Raw genomic sequence first — 10,519 nt, forward strand, 5'->3', positions numbered from 1 at the left:
AATAAAAAATACTTTTTTCGCCACTAGGTGCAATGTGAAGGTGAATAGCTAAGGTTTACTTGAGAAAAAATCCAGGGTGTGCCTAAGCTTTTTTTTTTTAAATTAGGCTCGAAGGTGGCGTCGGACACCCTACCCCACCCTTACGGAAATATCAATAAAAAATACTTTTTTTCGCCACTAGGTGCAATGTGAAGCTGAATAGCTAAGGTTTACTTGAGAAAAAATCCAGGGTTTGCTTCGGCTTAGTTTTTTTTAAAATTAGGTCCAAAGTTGGGGTCGGACACTCTACCCAACTCTTCTGGAAATGTTAATAAAAAATACTTTTTTTCGCCACTAGGTGCAATGTGAAGCTGAATAGCTAAGGTTTACTTGAGAAAAAATTGAGGGTGTGCTTAGGCTTATTTTTTTTTAAATTAGGTCCAAAGTTGGGGTCGGACACCCTACCCCACCCTTACGGAAATGTTAAAAAAAATACTTTTTCGCCACTAGGTACAATGTGAAGCTGAATAGCTAAGGTTTACTTGAAAAAAAATCCAGGGTGTGCTTACGCTTATTTTTTTTAAAATTAGGTCTAAAGTTGGGGTTGGACACCCTACCCCACCCTTACGGAAATATTAATAAAAAATACGTTTTTCGCCACTAGGTGCAATGTATAGCTGAATAGCTAAGGTTTGCTTGAGAAAAATCCAGGGTGTGCTTAGGCTTAGTTTTTTTTTATAAATTAGGTCCAAAGTTGGGGTCCAACACCCTACCCCACCCTTACGGAAATGTTCATAAAAAATTAGTTTTTGCGCAACTAGGTGCAATGTATAGCTGAATAGGTAAGGTTAACTTGAGAAAAAATCCAGGGTGTGCTTAGGATTAGTTTTTTTAAAATTAGGTCCAAAGTTGGGGTCGGACACCCTACCCCACCCTTACGGAAATGTTAATAAAAAATACCTTTTTCGCAACTAGGTGCAAGTGAAGCTGAATAGCTAAGGTTTACTTGAGAAAAAATCCAGGGTGTGCTTAGGCTTACTTTTTTTTTAAATTAGGTCCAAAGATGGGGTCGGTCACCCTTCCCCACCCTTCAAGAAATGTTAATAAAAAATACTTTTTCCGCCACTAGGTGCAATGTGAAGCTGAATAGCTAAGGTTTACTTGAGAAAAAATCCAGGGTGTGCTTACGCTTATTTTTTTAAAATTAGGTCTAAACTTGGGGTTGGACACCCTACCCTATCCTTACAGAAATGTTAATAAAAAATACTTTTTTCGCCACTAGATGTAATGTATAGTTGAATAGCTAAGGTTTACTTGAGAAAAAATCGAGGGTGTGCTTAGGCTTAGTTTTTTTAAAATTAGGTCCAAAGTTGGGGTCGGACACCCTACCCCACCCTTACGGAAATGTCAACAAAATATACTTTTTTCGCCACTAGGTGCAATGTGTAGCTGAATAGATAAGGTTAACTTGAGAAAAAATCAAGGGTGTGCTTAGGCTTATTTTTTTTTAAATTACGTCCAAATTTGGGGTTGGACACCCTACCCCACCCTTACGGAAATGTTAATAAAAACTACTTTGTTCGCCACTAGGTGCAATGTGAAGCTAAATAGCTAAGGTTTACTTGAGAAAAAATCCAGGGTGTGCTTAGGCTTAGTGTTTTTTTTAATTAGGTCCAAAGTTGGAGTCGAACACCCTACCCCACCCTTACGGAAATGTTAATAAAAAATACTTTTTTCGCCACTAGGTGCAATGTGAAGCTGAATAGCTAAGGTTAACTTGAGAAAAAATCCAGGGTGTGCTTATGCTTAGTTTTTTTTTTTAAATTAGGTCCAAAGTTGGGGTCGAACAAACTACCCCACCCTTCCGGAAATGTTAATAAAAAATACTTTTTTTGCCACTAGGTGCAATGTGAAGTTCAATAGCTAAGGTTTACTTGAAAAAAAAAATCCAGGGTGTGCTTAGGCTTAGTTTTTTTTTTAAATTAGGTCCAAAGTTGGGGTCGGACACCCTACCCCACCCTTACGGAAATGTTAATAAAAAACAAAATCGCCATTAGGTGCAATGTGAAGCTGAATAGCTAAAGTTTACTTCAGAAAAAATCTAGGGTGTGCCTAATAGGCTTTGTTTTTTTTAAAATTAGGTCCAAAGTTGGGATAACACACCCTACCCCATCTGACGAAAATGTTAATAAAAAATGCTTTTTTCGCCACTAGGTGCAATGTCAAACTGAATAGCTATGGTTTACTTGAGAAAAAATCCAGGGTGTACTTAGGCTTAGTATTTTTTTTAATTAGGTCCAAATTTGGGGTTGGACACCCTACCCCACCCTTACGGAAATATTAATAAAAAATACGTTTTTCGCCACTAGGTGCAATGTATAGCTGAATAGCTAAGGTTTGCTTGAGAAAAAATCCAGGGTGTGCTTAGGCTTAGTTTTTTTTTTATAAATTAGGTCCAAAGTTGGGGTCGAACACCCTACCCCACCCTTACGGAAATGTTCATAAAAAATTAGTTTTTGCGCAACTAGGTGCAATGTATAGCTGAATAGGTAAGGTTAACTTGAGAAAAAATCCAGGGTGTGCTTAGGATTTGACCATATCCTCAGTGTCCAATATCTTCTTGCTACAGTTCCATTAAGTTATGGGTAGCAGAAACTCTGCAGGGAACTGGTGTGAGATGATATCGAACACTCCTGGAGTACCAAAATGGGGATATACCTTTCCTATAGATTCTAAACAAGACAATGCTTAACTTTTAAGCAAACAACAATCCAAATGACTCAGTATAACAAAACCAATCAAGTCTATGTCATGAAATTAGCAATTAGGTGTCATGATTTCTATCATGTCTATTGTTCAACTCCTATTATGATGGACAATAAACATCAAAGACTAGAAGGACTTGTAGTGCCTCTGCATTGAATAAATTAAAAACAAAAATAACTCAACATTTCACATACAATCCTGTATATCACATTTTGGTACCACACGACTATAAACAGACAATGGGTGGGATGAGGTGGGATTAAAATAACTTCACTTGCAGGCTATAAACATACATTACAGTACAAACGTTGCCTATTCTGTCAAACGTTTGCCTCCTCATTGAGTGGATATTAAACAAATGAGACAGAATCACATGGACTTCCGCCTAAGTTAATTGGCCAATGAGGTTATGACCATATCCTCAGTGTCCAATATCTTCTTGCTACAGTTCCATTAAGTTATGGGTAGCAGAAACTCTACAGACTTCCTGAAGATGAAACCCAAAATCTCAAATACAGTATAATGCCTCTTCCCAAAACTCAAAATAAAACATATCTTCTTTCTTAATATTATTTATTACATAACAAGTGTTGTACAGATAACATAATTATACATTGCTCTTAGATTCACAAAATGTATGCATGGGTATTTTATAAATTTAACAATAATAACTTGTGCAATTTCAATTATTCAAATAAAACTTATCAAAATGATAGTTACGATGAAAACATTTTTAATTACCAATGCAAGTACAATGAATATGGTGCAAATACTTCATTAAACTTCCTCAATCTTAGGGCTAGATCACAATTAAGATTACTTTTACTCTTTGTTAAAAACATGAACTAAACTAGAATAGTCAGCTTGTTCTTTAAATACAGTTTCAATATTTTCAGACCCATTTGCAACTTGAGATAATCTCAATGCAATACTGCCTGCATCAACTAATGTATGAATTCTACTATAGTACTCGGCACTTGTTCTGCCAAACCAACCAATATGTTTCATTGCCTGGTCTACATTTTCAGCTGCCCCTGATAAAGCCATGGTAACTGCACAACCTGATCGAAAGCTATGGGGGGTTTCTCCTTCATAAATTCCCAACAGTGATAAGTAATAACGCAATCTCTCATACATGACAGAGTAATTGACAGCCTTATCCAACACTCTGCCTTTTTCAGAAACTATTCTGAACAAATAACCTACTGACATATCAACTGTACTGACTTGGCAAAAATTAACATAATCAAGCAGACCTTGTACAGGACAAATAGACAAGTCATCACACTTTTTAATAACAAATGTATTACTCTTTCCCTTATCACCTCGGAGTGTCTTTCCAAACGTATGTTGAAAAACCAAGCCACTATTATCATTTAATACTTTTACCTCCTGAGCAACAACTAAAGAAAGGTCACTAGCCCTATCACCTGCAAAAAATTGTAGTTTCATCCAAGCTCTATCTCTATACAGAATATACCTCTCCCGTAATGACAGACCAAGGCTTTTAATTTCCCTATCAATGTATGAACACATTGCCTTAATTTTTGATAAAAATATAGGCTTAGCTTGTTTTGGCAATACATGTGCACTGGCTTGTTCTTCCCTGATTAGTTTAAGATATTCTTTTACTATGGGGGCACAAGCAGGGTTACCAGACTTAGAAAAAATGTCCCAATATCTCCCAAAGCCATTATCATCAAATATATTAACCAATTGATTAATCACCCCTTCAACTGTACCGGAAGCCAGTCGTTTTGGACAAAAACAGTCAAACTCCCCCTTTTGGCCTAAATGTTTGCAATGAACACCGTGAATAGTAGTTTTTCCAGAAAAATCCTTCCAAATTAAAAATCTTCGAATATCATCAGGTGTACAAACTGACAAATGTTTGCAATCTAAATCTTGGAGAAATTGGAGAAAAGAACCTTGAAAACTTTTCTTCCTCTTGTGACCTGATGAACAAGTTATTCGTTTATCTAACTCGTCCATTCTTCCCTCAATTTTTTCCAAATCAATGTCACTATTTATCTGCAATGACAAATATAAGGTCCATTTTTAGGTCAATGACAAAAAATTTAACAATTAAAAATTGAAAATATCTTAATAGGACTTATAACCTCAAAAGAAATACAATGCACATGCATTACCCAATAACAATATACATATTTTTCATAAATGAAAAGATTAGCAACACTGGTACATTAAAATTATACAAAAACATTCAATTCATTTTAAGTTCACTTGAAATATCCGTATTACAGATGTATTACTTCACATGAAATATAAACAAAAATAAGATCAAGAAAAAGAAACTCTGAATGCCCACAATGGCCATCTTAAACCAAATTCATCAACAACAAAGCCTTTCCTTGAAGGTGCTTTGACAACCCCTTTTTGACCCCTAGCTCCTAGAAGAATGGAGGTTGATGAACAACTAGTCAACATTGGCCACCACATAGGAACTGGATAAAGTTCAGGTACCACAACTGTGCAAGAAACTGACTGTTCCTTCAAAAAACATAGCAAAGGAAAAATCAATACATAGGGTGGATATACATACATATTAGATTCTGCCTTTAAATCTTGGGAAAACACATTAACACCAGAGGTTTCTGGTGTTAACCATGGGGTAAAATGTCTAAGTGGCCTACTGTCTACTGATTGCATTACATTCGAGTCTAAAGACATAAGATCAACAGTATGTGGACCAAATCGAGAATCAACTAAAACCCATGAAGCATTACTCAACATAGTATCAGCCGTGTTCAAAATTCTAGAAGGACCATCAGCCTTATTCAGTTCAGATGGAACAAAACTTAGATGCAAATCAACATTTTGCCCAGCGACCAACTGAAATATATCCTTCATAATACAATTCAAGGCCGGACATTTGCTCCCTTGACTATTCCAGGCTCCTATTACCGCCATGCTATCAGTTAATACATCAACCCGAGAGTCTAATAAAGATTTTCCCAAAGATTGCAATGCCTTCAAAATGGCTTCAGCCTCCTTTTCATGAATAGGTCTAGTATCATCAGCCAACCAATAATCACCCATAGTCAAATGGTTGTCACCTAAATTCACAAGTGCCCCATATCTATAACCTGAAGAGTCTGTAACCATGTCAATCTTATTATGAAATTCTGGTCTCCATTTTGAGAAGCCTTCCCATTTGTCCAAAAATTTCCAATATTCAATCTCCTCTTTAAGAGGTCCAAATACCCTAACAGGCCTACTACATTTAGTACAAACAGAAATAGCAGCATTCACCTCCCTGCAAAAAAGCTTACAGCCAGGTACAGCTAATTGCATACTAATACACTTTCCAGAAAACCTTTGTAAAGTTCTCAAGTCTACCTCCTTAGAAGACAAAATAAATTCACGCAACTCAATAAATTTTTTCCGCTTATCCCCTGGTAAAATAAATGCTTGCTTTTCCGAATCAACGAAAAAACCAAGAAATTTCTTACAAAATTCTGGAACCAATGAACACTTCTTAAGCGAAAGAGTATACCCTAACCTTGTCAAAACCTCCAGCATAACATAAACCAACCTCCTACCTTCGAACTCTTTCTCCTCACTAGACTGCAATGGGCCCCCTCGAGTTACTGAAAACCTATCATCAATATATAATGTATTCAGTACATTTAATTTTCTTAAATATGATGTTACACACATCCCTATTGACTGGTATATGAATGGGCTTGCTTTCCAACCAAAGGGCAATGTTGTGTAAGTCATGTAAAATCCCCCAAACTGAATACCAAAATATGTAAATGAATGTTGACTAAGTTTAACATGGTCATAACCTGACTTTTCATCATATGTTACCATTAATGCATCTTTCTGTACTAATCTAGGAATATCTTTCAAAGTTTCAAGATGAAATGGTAAATCTTTCACCCACAAATTTAAAAAACGTTCATCATGGCATAAACGTGGCTTGCTGGGTTCGACTGTAAGTGGCATTACTATTCTAGGGGGTTCACATTCACCAACTGCTCCCAACAGCTTAACTGAACCCATAGCAATTTTCTCGCATAATTCTTTTGAAATAAAATCAACATGTTGCTTAAAAATTTTTGAATTTTGAAAATATTGATTTGGAGGGATATCCGAATCATAGAAACGACCCTTAAAATTTCCTTTAAAGTATCTGAAAAAATCTGTAGCATCAACCCCATTTATAAGCCATTTTAGTATATCTTTATCATCTGTCCCTACTAGAATATCTTTCCAGTTAGACAAATGGTGATGAATCTGACCGCTTAGAAAAAGATCAGGATCACGCAAAGGAAAAGTCCCACTATCAAAATGAACACCACATGCACCATTCAGAACTTCTTCAGCCGAAGGAACGTGTGTTGTAAGTGAAGGAGTTTCACCTCCAAGTGTTACCCATGCTGGTTCTTGGCGTACTTGTACCTTTTCGGGATTAAAACCACTTTCCATTTCCCATTCTGGAACATGAATGTTGAATGAATTTAAACTTCCCAATGTATTACTATTCTGAAGAGAAAATAAAACTCTCTCTATATCCAAGAACCAACATAAGAGCACTTTAAGGAGAAACCCCTTCACCTACAATCCACGTGGAACATGTAGAACCACTAGGGTATCAGTGACCCTTGAATTGTAAATGAAGACATTTCAAATAGAGAAAAATAAAATAAAATAAAAAACAAAATATTTCACAATAAATTAAAATTCCCCAATTAACTGAACATACAAATATACGAAAAACATTATTTTCCCTTTGCAGCCTTCATTTTGTCACAGTCTCTTATCTGATGACTTGTACTCTCGCAAAACAGACAAGCACCTCTCTGACGTATTCCAGAATTTCCAAAATTTCCAGAATTTCGGGGTCTACCCCTATAATTATTATTAAAGCCACCTGGATATGGCGGTTGCAAGTAAGGCATAGCATTGTATGGATACATACAAGGAGCCTGGTATGGCGGGTATAAATTATGCAATGGCGAATCTTCAGGTTTTGGAGTAGTATCCTTTTCAGGTTGCTTTTCCTTTAAACACTTCGACACAGCTTTTGTGATTGCATCCGCAACCTTACCACCCAGTACGGACAAACACAAAGAAGAGATATCTAATTTTAATTGATGTCGGTTTGCCTGACGTGTTAACTCTTCAAAGGTATCGGCATCATCATGATTAACCCGTCTTGCAGCTTTAGCAAGTTCCTCCAGAGTAAGTAATATGAGTGAATCACTAGGATTATCTTGCAGACAAAGTGTCCTCACCTTCTCCTTTAAGTTCTTAACAACTTCTTCTTTTGTAGTATTCTCTAAGTTAGCAATCCTGTCTTCCAAATCGTCCCTCTTCCTTTTATTTGTCCCATTGTTGTTGTTGTCACCACTACTCTGCACAATGTCACCACTCATCTGCACAGTGACAGGATTAGCACTAGTAGTGGGAGTCTTAAAAACAGAAAACAAAATCGGTCTTAAAAACAGAAACAAAACCGGTATCATTATTAACACACATTACATAACACCAGTCAATGCCAGTGAATCACTATTAATATCAAAATTCTATGTAAATTACCACAGTGTTGTCAATATTTTCATTTATAAATATGAATAAACATATACTTGGATTCAACCAGTATGGATTACGTCACAGTAAGACAAGTAATTATGTATTAACCAACAAGACAATTTTATATTTTTATATGCTCGTTATGTGGTACAATTTGTTGCTCATAAGTGAAGGCCACACAAAGACCATAAATGATGGCATTGTCCAATTACTTCTTAGGTTATTATCTCATTGGCATACAATTTTAGAAATTCTCTAGTGCGATCATTGATTTGTCTTCTAAGCTTGTCATCCTAGTCAATGTGCAGAATTGTATATGTAAAATTCAATAGATTTAATTTTATCTGCCAGCCAAGACATTACATTCAAAGTGCAGGACTAGAAATTACTTACTTGATCTTGTGACTGGGTTAAATCTTGTCCACTAGGTTGCCCATATTCATTTGCATACAGTATCAAACAATGTGTGGCCCACCTGGCTTCTTCAACTGTATTATCTCTATTGGCAAATTGAAGTAAATCTTGTAGTTCTGCACCAGTTAAATCCAGAACCTGATCAATAATTTAAAAAAAAAAAAAAAAAAAAAAAAAAAAAAAAAAAATGACAAATAAAACTCAACAGAGCTTTTGTTTTACTTCTTGTACTAGTAACCTTGCTAAATTTAAATAAAACTGGTTTATTTATAATGTATTACAAAACACTTGACTTGCATATGATTGTCTATAAATGGTTTTAAAATAGTAGCAAGATAAATCAAGTCAAACAATGAAATGATTAATAGTACTACAAACCTGTTGCCTCAGATCATCCATGGATAAATTATCCAATTTGTTGTCCTTTTGAAAACGGGCAAACTCCTTTAAGCCCTGTGGTTGTCCTCCTCTTATTCTCTTAATAGCTGCCACTAACCGTACCCCTTTTAATGAGTGCCTCCGTTTCAAACACGTGGGTAAAACCATCTGAAAATAAATACACAACTCTACACACTAGTCTAGACATCAAATGACCTTGCGCACCTGTTGAGGGAAATCCCCTTTTGGCATTTTTTAAAAACTATCTGAAGTACCACACATAATAAACGAACATAGGCAAATGTTATTTATCATTATAATCTTAAAGAAACAAACAACATTTTTAAAAGTGTCTATCATTTGATTATATAAATCAAATCTTATAAAATCTATGATAACACGTGTCGAGCGCACCTTTCGCCACGACGGGATTGTTGAAAATCTTTATACCTCATTAAATTTCGTGAGAAACTATGAAATGAACATATCTTATCAACCAGTTTAGAATATAAATACAATACAAATGTTAAAAAAAAAAAAAAAAACATTGGTCCTATAGATATAATTTATTTCGCACTCGACCTCGTGGTGTCGGACTTTCCGGCCAATCTAAAATTTATTATATCTCCTTGGCCCTGGTTATTTTTTCAAATTATACCTTATAACCCTTATCATTATTCTTCAATTATATCTCAAAACCTCTTGCTTTATCAAAAAATAAATATTACCATCTCCAAATAAATCAAACCATCTCCTTGGCCCTCGCCATTTTTCCAGTATCATATCTCATGGCCTCTTGCCCATTTAAAAATGTATTATGTCTATTGCTATTCTCAAATTACATGACCTCTTGTCATTCTTATATCATATGGCCTCTTGCCATTTAAAATAAAAAATATATACCTTTCCTATGAAGTATGTTGCCAACTTGGCCTGAGCAGTCAGGACACGGTCCGCTCTCTTCAGTGGATATTAAACAAATGAGACAGAATCACATGGACTTCCGCCTAAGTTAATTGGCCAATGAGGTTAAGTTTTTTTAAAATTAGGTCCAAAGTTGGGGTCGGACACCCTACCCCACCCTTACGGAAATGTTAATAAAAAATACCTTGTTCGCAACTAGGTGCAAGTGAAGCTGAATAGCTAAGGTTTACTTGAGAAAAAATCCAGGGTGTGCTTAGGCTTACTTTTTTTTAAATTAGGTCCAAAGATGGGGTCGGTCACCCTTCCCCACCCTTCAAGAAATGTTAATAAAAAATACTTTTTCCGCCACTAGGTGCAATCTGAAGCTGAATAGCTAAGGTTTACTTGAGAAAAAATCCAGGGTGTGCTTACGCTTATTTTTTTAAAATTAGGTCTAAACTTGGGGTTGGACACCCTACCCTATCCTTACAGAAATGTTAATAAAAAATACTTTTTT

General features: G+C 35.7%; 1 protein-coding gene across 1 annotated transcript; it reads right to left on the reverse strand.

The window, feature by feature from the left end:
- Nucleotides 1-3,301: 3,301 nt before the first annotated feature.
- Nucleotides 3,302-10,127, reverse strand: LOC143072493 (uncharacterized). The gene is made up of 5 exons (XM_076247433.1): nt 10,003-10,127; nt 9,100-9,267; nt 8,701-8,859; nt 8,010-8,186; nt 3,302-4,776 (listed from the first exon to the last, which is right to left on the reverse strand). Exons 2-5 carry the CDS (start codon nt 9,265-9,267, stop codon nt 3,568-3,570), a joined length of 1,713 nt encoding a protein of 570 aa, XP_076103548.1. The 5' UTR covers nt 10,003-10,127; the 3' UTR covers nt 3,302-3,567.
- Between the last annotated feature and the right edge of the window lie 392 nt (nt 10,128-10,519).

This window comes from Mytilus galloprovincialis, chromosome 4 (genome assembly GCF_965363235.1).
Source record: "Mytilus galloprovincialis chromosome 4, xbMytGall1.hap1.1, whole genome shotgun sequence".
Taxonomy (NCBI): Eukaryota; Metazoa; Mollusca; class Bivalvia; order Mytilida; family Mytilidae; genus Mytilus; species Mytilus galloprovincialis.